Source organism: Ostrea edulis, chromosome 1 (assembly GCF_947568905.1).
Source record: "Ostrea edulis chromosome 1, xbOstEdul1.1, whole genome shotgun sequence".
Lineage (NCBI taxonomy): Eukaryota > Metazoa > Mollusca > Bivalvia > Ostreida > Ostreidae > Ostrea > Ostrea edulis.
The window spans coordinates 6,020,572-6,037,898 of NC_079164.1; the positions used below are offsets into that span (position 1 = coordinate 6,020,572).

At 37.4% G+C, this 17,327-nt stretch overlaps 2 protein-coding genes across 5 annotated transcripts in view; one reads left to right on the plus strand and one right to left on the minus strand.

Annotated features, from left to right (window-relative positions):
* Positions 1-14,116, plus strand: part of LOC125664307 (phosphoenolpyruvate carboxykinase [GTP]-like) — a 15,823-nt gene extending 1,707 nt beyond the window's left edge. For 2 of the 4 annotated variants that reach the window (XM_056152191.1, XM_056152193.1), the window contains exons 2-14: positions 312-472; positions 1,060-1,181; positions 2,244-2,428; positions 3,682-3,885; positions 4,392-4,579; positions 5,074-5,203; positions 7,129-7,340; positions 7,772-7,783; positions 9,897-10,077; positions 10,407-10,502; positions 11,304-11,407; positions 13,027-13,192; positions 13,371-14,116. In XM_056152191.1, coding sequence (XP_056008166.1) covers positions 344-472; positions 1,060-1,181; positions 2,244-2,428; positions 3,682-3,885; positions 4,392-4,579; positions 5,074-5,203; positions 7,129-7,340; positions 7,772-7,783; positions 9,897-10,077; positions 10,407-10,502; positions 11,304-11,407; positions 13,027-13,192; positions 13,371-13,558 — 1,917 coding nt within the window. In that variant the 5' untranslated portion in view covers positions 312-343 and the 3' untranslated portion in view covers positions 13,559-14,116. The remainder of the gene's footprint in view (positions 1-311; positions 473-1,059; positions 1,182-2,243; positions 2,429-3,681; positions 3,886-4,391; positions 4,580-5,073; positions 5,204-7,128; positions 7,341-7,771; positions 7,784-9,896; positions 10,078-10,406; positions 10,503-11,303; positions 11,408-13,026; positions 13,193-13,370) is intronic. The other 2 variants (XM_048897026.2, XM_056152208.1) reach the window with 1 other exon arrangement.
* A 346-nt stretch (positions 14,117-14,462) lies between these two features.
* On the minus strand, positions 14,463-16,775 carry LOC125664331 (spermatogenesis-associated protein 48-like). The gene is made up of 3 exons (XM_048897058.2): positions 16,699-16,775; positions 16,181-16,294; positions 14,463-14,704 (listed from the first exon to the last, which is right to left on the minus strand). Exons 1-3 carry the CDS (start codon positions 16,728-16,730, stop codon positions 14,599-14,601), a joined length of 252 nt encoding a protein of 83 aa, XP_048753015.1. The 5' UTR covers positions 16,731-16,775; the 3' UTR covers positions 14,463-14,598.
* Between the last annotated feature and the right edge of the window lie 552 nt (positions 16,776-17,327).

Consider the following 17,327-nt stretch of genomic DNA (forward strand, 5'->3'; position numbering starts at 1 on the left):
ACCTGAAATTTTAATGGGTAGTGTAAAAGTAGATCACAACCACAAAATTGATGAGAGATGGATGGATTTGATAAATTTTATTCAGTAAGCTCTGGTTTTAGGTTCAGGTGAGCATTAGGTTTGAGGCACCCTGAGATGATATATGTCACCATTGTCTCTGAGTGTTCTAATGTAATGCTGCTGTTAGTGATAAACTGCTTTGGTCATTTGCAATGGTAACAACATTATTCAACTTTTGAGACCTGCTGTTATGATAATCGTTTAAATATTAAAAGATACTATATACTTTAAATTTTCAATATTTTTTTTAGTCACAGGTTGATTAAAACCCATAGGTTTTACAATGGAAGATGAAGCACCGGATTTCATTGAAATCCACGAGATTGTCATCCAGAAGTTAGGTCATGTTCCCATCATCAAGGGAGATTTTCATGTCCTCCCAAAGAAAGTCCAGAAATATTTGGCCAAATGGGTAAGAATCTGTTGGGAAGGTAACAAACATTTGAAATAATGATGCAGTTTGTAAACTATTTGGCTGCTTCTTCGTTGTATTCCAGTGTAGTGTGGAGAGATGCTAGCTGTTTAAGGAGCAGCTTCTGCCTCAGCATTGGTGAGGTTGTGCGTGGTAGCAGCAGGCTATGATAAACCTGTATTTTATGTTTCCCCATCCACGGTGTTAAATTCAATTACTGTGACATTGCACAGTGATCTTGAAATACCAATTCATTGTGTTAAATGAGGATAAAAATATGCTTATCCCCTCGCCATTCATTGCGGGAGGAGATGTAGTAACAGGGCTGTTTGTGGGCGAGTGAGAGTGTGTGTGTAACACTGAGCATATAAACGCTCTAAAAGCCACATTTTTTGCTTGATTGATTTGCTACTTCTTATGTGACTTTCTTATTAAAAGAGGAAAACCCTTACTGATTTGGGGTCAAAGGTCAAGGTCAGTAGGTCACTATGGAACTTTTAGAAAATTCTTGTAGACACTCATTGCGAGGGGATATATCCCGCCTTGTGCAGCTCATGTCTAAGTGATGGTGTATTGTTTCTATTTAGGTTTATAAATGTAAACCACGAGCCCTGTATATCTGTGATGGGACGCATGCGGAGGCCGAGGAGATTACGCATAAACTGATAGAGAGAGGCGTCCTGACTCCACTTCCTAAATATGACAACTGGTATGTCACTAAGGATTAGAAATAAGGATGTTCTGTACCCATTCTGTAAGTGCGAAAACTGGTACGTCCCTAAGGATTAGAGATGAGATATGAAAATTGCTACGTCACTAAGGATTAGAGATAGAATGTTCTAACCCATTCTGTAAGTGTAGAAAATACTCAAGCTATATAGTTGAATTCCATCAAAATAGAACCTAACATATTCAGAGGCCTTGTCATGTTACATTTAGTAGTTTTAGAAACTATGTTTCTTCAGGAGCTGTCATGTAGGGATAGACATTAACTTTTGATCTCACTTGCCATTTGGGTAAGTAAACTCAAACTTCCACATGTCCAAATGAAAAATTTTCTCGTCCAAAATTTGTAGAATTTTGATATACCTATAAACCAGTAATTTTAATTGTCCCCTTGTGCGGGGTCAGCCAAAGGTAAATTGGTGAATAGTCTAGTTTTCCTTCTTTACCCTGCCAAATGTAAGAGGTTACTACTATGAATCATAGCTAATTAAATTGCCTAAACATGGGGCATTATTGTGATTGTAAAGAAAAACAAACGTCAAAGTTATAGATAAGAATACTACAGAGGCCAACGTAGGGAAATAGATCTTCTCACCACACAATTGCAAATGAGGGATGTAACACAAATAAGTTTTTATTCAATAACTCAATAAAAGATGTGCATGAGTGCTATCAATTCTGTAAATTTATTACTGATAAGAAAATACAAAGTGTTGGCGATAGTGCTGAGTTTCTGACACAAGGCACCAACCATACTGCTGTTGGTGTCAATTAAACTGTAAATTAGGATTGTCACGTCACCTGAAACTCACGGGTTTATTTATTTTTTTATTCTCTATGTTGCCTTTTCTTTTATTGTCTTCTTGCTTTAAGCATTTTCCTCACTAAAATACTTCGTCGGACACTTGTGATAATGAAATTGTGTTGGTAAATTTCTTGCCATTTATGAATGACCAATGGGATTTTATTTTCCAGCTATTTATGAATGACCCATGGGATTTATTTTCCAGCTATTTATGAATGACCCATGGGATTTATTTTCCAGCTATTTGTGCCGTACCGACCCCGCAGATGTGGCACGAGTGGAATCCAAAACGTGGATTGCAACGGAGGAGAAGTATGAAACTGTTCCTCATGTTCGTCAGGGAGTGAGAGGCATTCTGGGACAGTGGAAACATATTAAAGACCTGGAAAAGGAAGTCAGCGAAGACCTTGAGGGATGTATGGCGGGTCAGTTGTTACTTCCATTGTTTCATTCTCTGAAAATGTTCGACTGACTCTGAAACATTGCCCCGGTCAAATAAAGTCAATTTTTTTTTCAAGTGACATTTTTTTAAGTATGAAATTTCCTTGGGTTAGTTGACACAAATTTAAATGTATTATTATATTGTCATCTATTGTTTGTGAGACTTATGCACAGGGTTCCAACTTCGACTAAATACCTTTGGGGCCAAGTGGGTCCCTAAATAAGAAATCATTTTAGCCCACATAAAATTTTAGTAGCCCACACATGAAATCTGATAGCATGGGTTGTTGTTTTTTAAAAGAAAAGAAACATTAGGTCACACTGCAATTTAATTAAAAATTAAAATATCAATATTCAAATTGTTTCCATTTCTATAATTGTTTCAAACACCTCTCTCTCTCTCTCTCTCTCTCTCTCTCTCTCTCTCTCTCTCTCTCTCTCTCACATTTCCATTCTCATTTCGTCAACCTAGCAAAAATATCACAGTTCATGGACTTCATGATCTTCGTGGCATTTGACTTCAAAACATGCTTCTTCAGATTTTTTATGTGATTTCTAAAGATCTAAGCTTTACAATGATGTCAAGTTTATAACTCAGGACCTTTCGTGTCATGTTTTGTACACACAGTACATGCCATCCCCTTTTTACTGTCATCGAGCCATATTCTCCTTTTTTTTTCCATTTTGAAAAAACAAAACAGACGCTTTCTTTTTGTTTGAAGTACCCCAGGAATGTCTCGCAAAGTGGCAAAATCTCAACTGGAAATTGAACTTCGTTTATATTAGGACTTGGATCGGTCGGGGGGAAAAATGTTGATCGGACAATTACAGTCGACAAGTGGGCAATGAGAACAGAAATTTGGGGTGCCCACAAGCAAAGTATGGTGCCAATGCGAGTGGGCGAGCGGTAATTTGGAACCCTGATGCGTGATTTTTAATTTCAGTGATTATGTCGGGTTTTGATTACTCCTCAAGTGGATTTCATAACTGTTTAAAATCATGTATCCACCCCAAAATTATGTGTAATGCCACCTTGAGTAGTTTTAAGACATTCTTTTTATTTTGAATTCCTTTGTGTTACTGGCAGCCTACCTGGAGAAGCTACCCATTCTTGAAATGTCATTGAAAGTTAAAAGTTATATGTTTTAAATGTAAGTTTTCTGGAAGCAACAGTGCTTGTTGTGTACTGTGGAAATCGCGATAGCGAGGTGACATGAACTAACGGTGATATTTACAGGAAGAACAATGTACGTGATTCCCTTCAGCATGGGTCCCATTGGGGGTACCATGAGTAAGATCGGCATCCAGCTGACGGACTCCAACTACGTGTTGCTGTGTATGAGAATCATGACGAGAGTCTCCTCCACCATCTGGGAAATGCTCGGAGACAACGACTTCGTCAGATGTGTGCACTCGATGGGGTGTCCCCGACCGGTGCAGAGTAAGCAGGTTTTATTGTTAGGAGTGTTGTAGATGAATATTATAGGTACACACTAGATGGGGTGTCCCCGACTGGTGCAGAGTAAGTGGGTTTTATTGTTAGGAGTGTTGTAAATGAATACATTATGTACTGAAGCATGTGTCTTGGCTAAAAAAAACCAAACCCAAAAATGGCATGTCTTTTCTATAAAGCTGGCACAAAATCTTGAATGTATTATTTATATTGTACAGTTAAACCTGTCTAAAATCCAGTGTGATTTAAAAGATGAGATTTATTGGGTTAGACAGTGTGAAAAAGTGAAGAGTTGGGGGCAGAAAATAGGGTCGTAGTGCATAGTGGGATGGAATACACAAGTGTCATTGTCGAGTGTAAGGAGAAGGAGGGATGGTCTTAATCAGACTAGGGAAAGATAAAAATGAAAGAATTGGGTCATTTACTAATTATATTGTGAGTAATTTGGTATGTAAAAGAATCGAGAGTAACAATTTTTCTCCTGTTTATTTCAGGGAAGGTGGTGAACCACTGGCCATGCAATCCCGAGAAGATAATGATCGGACATTTCCCAGCTCGCCGGGAGATTGTGTCCTACGGTAGTGGTTATGGCGGTAATTCGTTGCTGGGGAAGAAGTGCTTTGCTCTGAGAATTGCTAGTGTCATCGCTAGGGACGAAGGCTGGCTGGCTGAACACATGTTGGTAAGGTTCCTTTCTCTCCTTTTACATACAAATCAACCTGCAGAGGGATTTGTTTTGGTTTATGATATCATACTTCATAGATTGTGTTGCATGTTACATACTTTTTTACAACATTATTTCATTTTCTTTCTTTTAAAAACATGCTCAGGTTTATGATTATGGAAAGTATAAAACTTTATTAGATGTATCTTTTTTGTGAAAATGATCTAGAAGTTCATTGAAGAATTACGTACAGTTTTGGTGAATTGTAAGAATTCGTTGATTTCATCAGTCCTGTTTGTGTTTATCTTGTTGTTCCTCTGCGGACAAAATTAACTCCTGCATGAATTTCGATCAAATGTTCACAAAGGATAGGATTCCCAACTGCCAGTCAATCAAATTGTGGGAACGCACTGTACATGAGACCTGCTGTATAATGAGAGAAAATTTAGGAGTCTCGGTAGGGGTTTCCTGTCTCGGGGGTATTAAATGCTGATGGATTTTTTATCTGTTAGATTATGGGACTGACCAATAAGAAGACTGGTGAGGAGAAGTTTGTCTGTGCCGCTTTTCCAAGTGCTTGTGGGAAGACCAATCTTGCTATGATCAGGCCCACCATTCCAGGATATGAAGTTCGAGTTGTAGGTAGGTAAAACAGGATAACAGTGCTCTTTTGGTGCTATTTATCCCCTCACAATTCATTGCAAGAGGGGACATAGTAGTGGGAATGTTAGAGTGGGTGTGTAACAGTGCTCTTTTGGTGCTATTTATCCCCTCACAATTCATTGCAAGAGGGGACATAGTAGTGGGAATGTTAGAGTGGGTGTGTAACTCTGAGCTTGTAGTCATTCTACTGGTGTGTGGGTGTGTGTAACACTGAACTTGTAGACACTCTACTGGTGTGTGTGTGTGGGTGTGTAACACTGAACTTGTAGACACTCTACTGGTGTGTGTGTGTGTGTGTGTGTGTGTGTGTGTGTAACACTGAGCTTGTAGACACTCTACTGGTGTGTGTGTGTGTGTAACACTGAGCTTGTAGACACTCTACAGGTGTGTGTGTGTGTATAACACTGAGCTTGTAGACACTCTACTGGTGTGTGTGTGTGTGTGTGTGTGTAACACTGAGCTTGTAGTCACTCTACAGGTGTGTGTGTGTGTGTGTGTGTGTGTAACACTGAGCTTGTAGACACTCTACTGGTGTGTGTGTGTGTGTAACACTGAGCTTGTAGACACTCTACTGGTGTGTGTGTGTGTGTAACACTGAGCTTGTAGACACTCTACTGGTGTGTGTGTGTGTGTGTGTGTGTGTGTGTGTGTAACACTGAGCTTGTAGACACTCTACTGGTGTGTGTGTGTGTGTAACACTGAGCTTGTAGACACTCTACTGGTGTGTGTGTGTGTGTGTAACACTGAGCTTGTAGACACTCTACTGGTGTGTGTGTGTGTGTGTGTGTGTGTAACACTGAGCTTGTAGACACTCTACTGGTGTGTGTGTGTGTATAACACTGAGCTTGTAGACACTCTACTGGTGTGTGTGTGTATAACACTGAGCTTGTAGACACTCTACTGGTGTGTGTGTGTGTATAACACTGAGCTTGTAGACACTCTACTGGTGTGTGTGTGTGTGTGTGTGTGTGTGTGTGTAACACTGAGCTTGTAGACACTCTACTGGTGTGTGTGTGTGTATAACACTGAGCTTGTAGACACTCTACTGGTGTGTGTGTGTATAACACTGAGCTTGTAGACACTCTACTGGTGTGTGTGTGTGTAACACTGAGCTTGTAGACACTCTACAGGTGTGTGTGTGTGTAACACTGAGCTTGTAGTCACTCTACAGGTGTGTGTGTGTGTGTAACACTGAGCTTGTAGACACTCTACTGGTGTGTGGTATGTGTAACACTGAGCTTGTAGACACTCTACAGGTGTGTGTGTGTGTGTAACACTGAGCTTGTAGACACTACAGGTGTGTGTGTGTGTGTAACACTGAGCTTGTAGACACTCTACTGGCCACATTTGTTTCTCAATATTGGTTTGATACTTAAGATGTGGCTTTGTTATCAATCGAGGGAAAAAAGCCTATTGATTCTGGGGTCAAATGGTCAAGTTAATAGAAACTTTTTAATGTAGAACATTTCCTTTGTGTATTGAGAGGATTTCTTGATTTGCCTAAACACAACCCCCCACCCCCAGTACTTGTAAGAAGATTTCAAAATGTGTTCGTTGTGTAAGTTATGCTCCTTTGATCAACTTGAGACAACTGACAGCTGACTGTTTGTAGGTATATATCTTCCATTAATCGACCTTTGTATCTTTTCTAAGGCAAGTTGATAGCATGTTAAAAGATTGTTGGTTTTTTTTGTTATGGTATGATATCAGTTTAGAGTCCTAACAAACGTTTTAAGTTGAGATATCTCGGATCTTTGAATCTTTGCAGGTGATGAATCGTGAATTGTTCGTAGGTTCAGATCTTCCATTAATAGACCTTCATTTCTTTTCCAAGGCAAGTTGATAACATATAAAAAGATCAAATAAAGTAAGTCGAGATGTTTCAAATCTTTGAATTTTCACAGGTGATGATATTGCTTGGCTGAGATTTGATAAAAAGGGGGTACTGCGAGCCATTAATCCAGAGAGCGGCTTCTTTGGGGTGGCCCCAGGCACCAACATGAAAACCAATCCCAATGCCATGCTGACCTTCCAGAAGAACTCGATCTTCACTAACGTGGCTGAGACTGCAGATGGTGGATTCTATTGGGAGGGCATGGAAGATGAAATTGACAAGGTACAAAACAACAACAGAGTACACATTGTCGGGTTTCTATCAAACTGAATTTTAGAGTTGATCTGAAGAACAAGAGACAAAATGTTCCAATTTTAACTCATATACACACACGATTTATTTGATTTTAGTGCTTTTATGTCTGAAATTTAACCATTGGTTATAAGTATGCACATTACAGTAAAACCCGCTTATAGTGAAGTCCTGGGGACGAACAATTATGATTACAATTTTGATTTCTTATGAATGTATTTCATTATATCCAATAAGTTCATAAGCTAAAAAAAACAACAGGGAATGAAAATCACTTCACTGTAAGCATGAATTCATTATAAGTGAGTTTGCTATAACCGTGTTTTACTGTACTGTATTTGTGTAGTTTGTGATACCACAAATTACATTACTCCACATTAGATTTTCTCAATTTGATACAGGATGCATATTCGGTGAGGTTTTATTTTATTTTTCTTGTTTTCTGCATGACAAGAAGAAATTTTCTTGCTTTGATATGATTTTTTTTATATATATATATATATACATCTGTTACGTTTTTTAGCCACATATGACCACATCTAAATCTGAAGGAAAAATGTCCCTCTTATTTGCTAGATTGTCTTTATTTTGAGTATCGCAGAAAACTGTGAAGTTTGGTTCCACTGTAACAGTGTGTAAACGCTGTGATTCTGGATTACTCATGGGTTTACAAATTACAGTTGACCACGATTTCACAGAAAAAGAGAAAATGCATACCCAAATTGTCAGTTCTATTTCAGATGCTGCTTAACATGTTGATTTTATAAATGGTAATCAGCTACTCGTGTAAATTGGGAATATATTTGTACAGTCACTCCCATTAATTTGGAAGAAGACACACTACATGATTGACATAAATATGAAGAGCAGTGATCATTCTCATAACTCTTATAAAGAATACAAAATTGTTAATATGATGAGCAGTGATCAATCTCGTAACTCTTATAAAGAATACAAAATTGTTAATATGATGAGCAATGATCAATCTCATAAAGAATACAAAATTAAGTGTTAATATGATGAGCAGTGATCAATCTCATAACTCCTATAAAGAATACAAAATTAAGTGTTTATAGGCAAACATGGACCCCTGGACACATCAGAGGTGGGATCTAGTGCCACGGGGGAGTAAGCATCCCCTGTTGACCAGTCACACCTGTTGTGAGCCCGATATGTTTTAATGCAACATTATTGAGGTTTCTCATTGGTGAAATTAGCCTGAAAAATGTGTAACTTATGATTATCCAAGCTTTGTTCATATACTGTGCTTATGACATCACATTTCTTGTGTTAAGAGTGATGAGATGAAATGCATATAGAGATTCATAAAGCTAGCAAATGCAGACATGTTCAATTTTCAATGGCCCTCTCCTAGTGATTGGATGTCTGAAATTTTTCAGAATGGATAATCAGAAATAGTGCAGACTATATTATAAAACAGCAATATAAAATACTATAATATAAAAAATCACTAAAAAAATTATTTTTAGTTTCTCAAGCCAAAATTGTTAGGATTGAAAATAATCAAATTACTATGATTTAGATAATATAAAAAAAATCAATGATAGGCCTATAGTTTATTGGGTATTTTTAACATTGATTGAGGCGGGGAAGATTTTATGCATAATGAAAAGGGGAATAACTCAGTTTTTTCTTTCAAACCTTTAATACAAATCAAAAGTTCACTTTTGGTAGAATAATTATTTCATGCGTGATCTTTTAGGAGCAAACTTGATCAATGTGTTGACTTTCAGTCTAATGCAGCAGTACCCCATAAACAAAAGAATCATTTTTATGTCTAGAATTTTCAGTTAAAAAAATCAATAATTCTCTTGTTTTAAATGCATTCTTCATATAAAAATGAATAATTCTCTTGTTTTAAATGCATTCTTCATATAAAAATGAATAATTCTCTTGTTTTAAATGCATTCTTCATATAAAAATCAATAATTCTCTTGTTTTAAATGCATTCTTCATATAAAAATCAATGATTCTCTTGTTTTAAATGCATTCTTCATATAAAAATCAATGATTCTCTTGTTTTAAATGCATTCTTCATATGAAAATGAATAATTCTCTTGTTTTAAATGCATTCTTCATGCTTTGAAATATCAGTATGTAGTTGTGTGTTGTATGTTGACAACCAGCTTTATCATTATATCATCTACCTCCAAAATGTCTGCATTGCTCTTTATCCGACCCCATTTTTGGTTTTTAGATACTGTAATTAAGATTTGAGTTTTATTTAGTGAATTTGTGCATATTTGTAATGTTGTGTTTACCTGTATGCAGGAAAATAGTTAGTCTGTCTGCATAGATCATAATGTGTGTGTAACTGTGGCAATCACAATTATCTCCCTTTACTCCTGTTTCTCCTTCACTGGCAAATGAAGTGGTTTAAAAGCTTTAGCAAAATTTGTTCAAGTTTCTTGAAAATCGTCACGCATTACAGAAAATGCATGTCAAACAAAGACTTCTCATTTTTGAGTAGATGGCAGAGGATTCTAGTTTCACTTTCATTTTCAGAAAATGGCTATGACTAATTGGTTGAACCAGCCCTGGAAGATTGGAATGCCCGGTAATGCAGCTCACCCAAATTCCCGATTCACTTGCCCCGCTGCACAGTGCCCCATCATTCACCCCAAGTGGGAGGACCCAGAGGGAGTTCCTGTCAGTGCCCTCATCTTCGGTGGACGCCGCCCCACAGGTGGGTCCGACTTCAATGAAAAATCCAAATTAAACTGGAGGGGACTGGGGTTGTTACTTGTACTTTCTATGGTTTTTTTTTTTTTTTAGATAATGTGTGGGTGTGATTTTCTTTGTTTTTATGAACATATCCCCAAATTCAGATTCTCCTTGAGTAGGAAAAAATAAACTACTATGAAATAAAGAATGACAACTCAATAAAACAGGTTTGGATTGATTTAAAAGTAATGAGATAGGAGTCTAGCTCACCTGAGCTATAAGCCCCAGTGAGTCTGTCAGGCAGCAAACACCTGCAGCAGTTCCATCAATTTTTCATGGTTTGTTTTTCAGGTGTACCACTAGTGTTTGAATCAAACAGCTGGCAGCATGGTGTTATGGTTGGTGCTTGTGTCAAGTCAGAGTCCACTGCTGCAGCTGAACATACAGGTGAGTTCAATCTGGATCAGGGCCCAACATACAGGTGAGTTCAATCTGGATCAGAGGCCAACATACAGGCAAGTTAAAACTGGATCAGGGCCCAACATACAGGCAAGTTAAAACTGGATCAGGGCCCAACATACAGGCAAGTTAAATCTGGATTAGGGCCCAACATACAAGTGAGTTAAATCTGGATCAGGGCCCAACATACAGGTGAGTTAAATCTGGATCAGAGCCCAACATACAGGCAAGAGGAATTTGAATTTTTTAGTACTTAATTTACAGACAGATTAAATCAATAGGACCCAATGTATAGGTAAGCTAATAAGCTTATTATTGACATGATGTAAGCTAATAAGCTCACTTATTATTGACATGAGGTAAGCTAATAAGCTCACTTATTATTGACATGATGTAAGGTAATAAGCTCACTTATTATTGACATGATGTAAGGTAATAAGCTCACTTATTATTGACATGAGGTAAGCTAATAAGCTCATTATTATTGACATGAGGTAAGATAATAAGCTCACTTATTATTGACATGATGTAAGGTAATAAGCTCACTTATTATTGACATGAGGTAAGCTAATAAGCTCATTATTATTGACATGAGGTAAGCTAATAAGCTCATTATTGACATGAGATAAGCTAATAAGCTCATTATTATTGACATGAGGTAAGCTAATAAACTCATTATTAACATGAAGATACCACAAGGTGCAATGGACTTGTTTCTTAATAAGGTGAAAGCTTTTCCAACATTCGTGATTTTAAAATCTTAAGACAGTATGTGTAAATATATTTCAGGAAAGAAGATCATGCATGACCCAATGGCAATGAGACCATTCATGGGATACAACTTTGGAAAATACCTGCAGCACTGGCTGGAAATGGAAACACCTGACAGACAGGTGAGATAAATATATACAGTATAATCTGTCTAAACCGGCTGTGTGTGGTTCCAAAGAAATTGACCGGTTTACACAGAGTCCGGAGTGTAGAATGTTGACAATAATGAGAGTTGCTTCCCTTGTATTCACTATCTATGCATACGTGTGTAATGATTGCTAACGTTTTAATATATCACAAAAGAATTCAAAATGTAACAATATAAATGTCAGTGTTTTATTGTCATGCTCATTTGAAAAAGTTTCAAATTTTATTAAACAGTTTAAAATATGGGAATTATTCGCGCAATTTTCTGTTGGTAAATTGTCGATTTCGTCTACATCATCGCCGTTATCAAGTGCTACATTATGTACGTTCGTCAAGTTTGTGTTGTGTTCGTTTAAAATTTGTCTTTCCCAGCTTTCATTGTAAATGTATCGCTTTCAACTGTCTCAATTTGTGAAACGGAAACTAATGCAATGCCGAGTGATCGACCGGACATGGCGAGTTGTGCTAACAAACTGCATATCATCACTGTCTGACTCGCCGTAGAGCTCCGAGAAATCTATGAGGGGAAACCCTGCTTTTGAAAACATAACGGGATTGTTGCCGATTTTGTTTCATTCCAAGAATGTATCAAATTCATCGATTAATTGAACTTTGTCTTTTAATGTCAGTTCTCGTCTTTGTCGTTAGGGGGATCGCCATTACCTCATGCGTGGTGCTATCATAATTGAAAAGTGCACCCCCTAAAAATCAGGTTTTATTTTAAACTGATCGCGACTCCTCGCCAGTTGCACTCTTTTACTTACCTATGGTTTCCCTTGAGACACCCTTTGTGTACACCGCGTGTGATCGACCGAATACCGACAGGTTGGTCATCGTGGGGTGGCTGGTTTAAATGCGATAATTAGAGCTAATTACGAGAGTTGGGACCTTGTGTTCACCGAATACAATTGACCGCAACAATTATAGGGTGATGTATCATCGAGGGGCCGGTTTACACAGGATAATTAAAGTTAATTGATAGCAGTTGGGACTGTGTAAGCCAGCCGATATACAGAATATGCAGTATCCAGAGTACAGGGAATTATTAATAAAGGATTTGTTAAAGAAATGTTAGGGACTATATTTTGTGGCCGGAATTGACAGAGCGCCGGAGAACTCAGAGGCCGGTTTGGACAAATTATACTGTATTCCATACCCTCTTCAAAGGGGTGATAATCACAAAAAATAGGGTGGGGTCATTTAAAAATCTCAAGAACTACTGGGCCAGGAAAGTACACATTTACATGAAAGCTTCCTGATATAGTGCAGATTCAAGTTTATTAAAATCATTGCCCCTGGAGCTAGGATGGGGCCACAATAGGGGATCAACGTTTTACATACAAATATGTAGGGGAAATCTTTACATAAAAGCTTCCTGACATAGTGTAGATTCAAGTGTGTAAAAAAAGGTAGGTTGTGGCCACAATAGGGATCAAATGTTTAGGGAAAATTTTTTAATTTGGGCCAAGGTTACTCAGGTGAATGATGTGGCCCATGGGCCTCATGTTTAGACACAGACTGCAAATACTACTGACTGAATGGGGGCCTGCATGTTACTCAAAGCATAATGTTTTACAAACACACATTGTTTTAGATGCCGAAGATTTTCCATGTGAACTGGTTCCGGGTGGATGAACATGGCAAATTCCTGTGGCCTGGTTTTGGGGACAACATTCGTGTACTTGACTGGATCTTGAGGAGATGTGCTGGTGATGAATCCATTGCTGTGAAATCTCCAATAGGGAGTCTTCCCAAGAAAGGTAAGTTATGAAGTGGTAGTAGATCAAGATTTCTGTCTCCTCGAAATTATGTTTAAAAATAGTGTGAATATTTTTGTGATATCTCACAAATATGGATTGGAATTTGGTTTTAAAAATTTCTTCTTGCAATAAATATAGAATGCGAGGTTGATGTTGGTGTTTTATTTCGTGCCAACAGGATGCATGAACTTGGACGGGATTGATAATTTTGACTGGGATGAGCTCTTCAGTCTTCCTAAACACTACTGGATGGATGACATGCGCGAGAGCAAGAGGTTTCTCGAGGACCAAGTGGGCATCGACGTCCCGCAGGTCATCTGGGATGAACTGAACGCCCAGGAGAAGCGCATCGAGGAGTCCTTATAAGGCCCGATCAGCAATAGAACTTCATGAAATATCGTACTAGAGACAGAACTTCATGAAATATCGTACTAGAGACAATCTACAAAAAATCATCTTGCTACTAAGCTTGTTAATCTTTGCTGCTTTAAAAAAAACGTTGATTGGATATAACGTTTTTATTTCACTATTTGTTTATCATTGTTGTTTTCCAATAATGGAAGTAAAAGGCATGTATAGAAATCGAAGATTTAAGATATATTTTGTGTAGTTACTGATATAAAAAGCGTTATTATATATGACTGGAAACCTGTGGTGAAAATTGGTATGCAGCTCATTTTGCAAATGTTGTGACCTCTTGACCCTTGTTGCAGTTTGATTGGTCACTGGTCTTTTATATGAAATGTCGTGATCCCACGGATCAGAGGAGGAGACCAGACAGTGTCTATAATCAATTGTTATTTGTGGCAGACTCGAATATTGGTGCATTTTATTTTCGTTGAATGTTCATGTGCCATTTGTAGTGCTCTTTAGTTTAGTTTAAAGTAATAATCATTTGGTTTCAATTAAAGTGTAGAATATGAACTGAGTTGATTATTTTTCTTAATTGACAATTGTTAATTTTATTAATGATCCCTGTGTAACTAGATAATCAGAACTGAAGATGATGTTATATGTCGATCAAAACATCACACTGGTTTCTTGTTTCAAATAGCTTTATGAAGAAGATGTTCATCATTACGTTCCACCATTTTGTATTGAAATTTGGGGTGAAGATATATCAAAGAGATTCAAAACACTTGGTAGAGTTATGGCCCTTGGGCAGACATTCTTATTCCTCACAGACCGTCACACCTCTAGTTTTTATGTCTTGCACTTGACTGTGAGCTGGGATTTTTGTAAGATGATAGGAAAAGCTAAATGAATCATAAATTTATTATATAATACATATAAATACTTTGTGTATAAATAAGAAAAACTCTGGCAATCAGAATTGGTGTTTATACACAGATTTTGAGTATGAGTTTAAATTCATGACACGCTTTCCATGATGTTCCTCGGACGGTTCAGATTTTGTTGTATGGATTGAATGGGTAAGTCAGCGTCACTGTTCTGGACATTGGACCTTTCTTGGCAAAGGTTTGCTTTCTGTATTCATCGACCGGAAGTTCCCTGAAAAGAAACATTTGTTTACACAAATGAAAATGTTGAAAATCATTTTTTACTAAATGTTTGTCCGATCTCGGAACCCCTTGTGAAGTGCAATGAGGGCATTAAACCAAAACTGCGTGGACAATGTACAGGTATGGGGGTTCTCCATCAAGTTCCTAGATAACCAATAGTCCTGGTATTCTTGTTTTGGTATGATTCTTTTTTCAGTTTGATACTTTGAATGAATATACGACATTTGTTTTGATGCACATGATAGAGGAACGCCAAGCTGTGTAGACGTGTAAAATAACAGTAACGATTCAGTGAAATTGTTCATACGATACCTGTGTATCCAAATTGACGTAAATAATTGAAGATTTAAGTATTTGAAGATATCATTAATTCAGATACTGTGCGCAATAATTCAGTCGACAGGATCATCGAATCAATTATCAGTTTCATCAATTGAATGGACGTGAGCATCAACGTGGTGGATTTATTTTGAGCTCAGCATAAATGATCTCTTTACTTCAATTGAACTTATCTTTAATTATTTACAATGGTACTGTAAATGGAGTGAATGTTTTGTTGCTCGCTTTAAAGGAATTGATGCGCACATTAATTCGTTTACAAAGTCGTTGTAAATTATTAAAGATATCTTTAGTGAAATTAAAGAGATAATCGATTTAAATCATCTATACCGAGCTCTAAATTAATTTTTGCGAGCAATATTTCCACCACGTTGATGCGCGCATCACTTGAATTGATGAGAGCAATGATCAGTGATTTGATGCGCGCAATAGCTGAGTTGATGAAATCTTTAATTGATAACTTCAGTATTATTTGAGTTGATGCGCGCATTAATATAATTATATCTTCAATTGAATTTGATTTCATTTATTCATTTGAAGAGAATAACCATTCCATTATTCCGCGCATCAATTCCGTCGAATAATTAATGCTATTAACAACTAAATTAATGCGAGCAATATATTTGAAATTGAAGATATTTAAGATTGTTTAAAACTTCAAAGATACAGTGTTGGGCAACACCGAAAGCCGACTCCAAAAAGTGCATACATCATGTTGCGTATCACCATAATTAAGCTGCATATCATCACAGTTAAGTGGCATATTATTATGATTTAAAAGTTGCATGTCAACGTAATTAACAACAACGAACCCTAACTCGATGGCGCGTCTCCATTAACATCGTAGCTCGCACAAAGTAAAACTGTAAATACATTCTGTTCCAAGCAAAAATGCAAAATCTCGAGATACATGTAATTATCCAACCAGTGAAACTAGAGGGAGCTGTAGGTTTCCTGTGTGCCGGTTTGTCCGTCCGTCTCTCCGCCGCACTTCCTGTCAAGCACCCACTTCCTTTCCCGTATAAGACGTGACCATACTCTCAGACTTGTGAGTTAATACCGTCGAAGTCCGGAGGGGGGGGGGGGGTTGGGTTAAATTTACAATACAACAATAATTAATACTGACCGGTAGTTAGCTTTCATGGTGCTGACCATATGGGTGGGTTCTGAGCGCTTCTGGAGATCGCCTGCTGTTGGCTTCCTGGGCACGAAACCGGCATACCCCGGGCACTGTCGTACACTGAAACATACAACTAGTAAATAACCCGGGCACTGTCGTACACTGAAAGACACTTCTAGTTAATAGATATTGATTTTAAAGAGGTGTCTTGTTAGAAAATCGAGAGTATCTATTTTAAGTTAAGTACATCTGTTCTGAGTTAAAATACATCTTTCTAAGTTAAAGAGATACATGTTCCTATTTATTTGATAAATGATAAAACAGCATGCCGTAAGTAATTTGCAACTAACACTTTTGATAACTTAAAATAAACGAAGAAGTTTTAGAACATTACAAGAAATGGAAGACATAGCTTGAACAGGTGCTTGCTTACATAAATTAGGTAGTTCTGAAGCAAATTTTGAGGATTAGTTTACAAGAATTACAAGACTGATAAAGAATTTCACCCAGAAAGCAATATTTACCCAGGCGTGTCGTCCTCCATACCACAGTACATCTCACTACACGGTGCACATTTAATAATTCATAAATCTTATTCAGTTAATACAAGATATATAGGACCTTTAAATGCTGGGCGATTTTTTTTATTGAAGCCAATTTGAAAGACGGACAATGGGTTTATATGTATAATGACATGGTTATCAAAATGCCATCATAATTCCTGTCCGTGCAAATTCTAATCAAATCCATCAGATTGTATTCATTAAGCCTGCACCATGTCTTATTTATGTAAGGTGTGTGGAGAAGCACACTTCATCTCGTACTTACAAAGTGTTAGAAAGCCCATCTTCTCTCACAAGTTGTCGAATTAATGGTGTATTGGTCCGAGGATAGTCTCCCATTGTTTTGGATTGTCTGCAAATTTCAAATCTGCCATTCCATCATAAAACTTGTGTTAAAGTAACTCCTTAGATTAATTATTGATACTGTATTCATTAATGATATTAAAAGACCAACATAACACAGACGTCTTGCCCATGGTGCCATCCATTAAAGACATATTCATCAACCATCGGAAACGCCCTGCCACACGAATTACATCAACTTTATACAGTTTTTGATAAACCAAAGGTCAATGTCAAGGTCGGGTCAT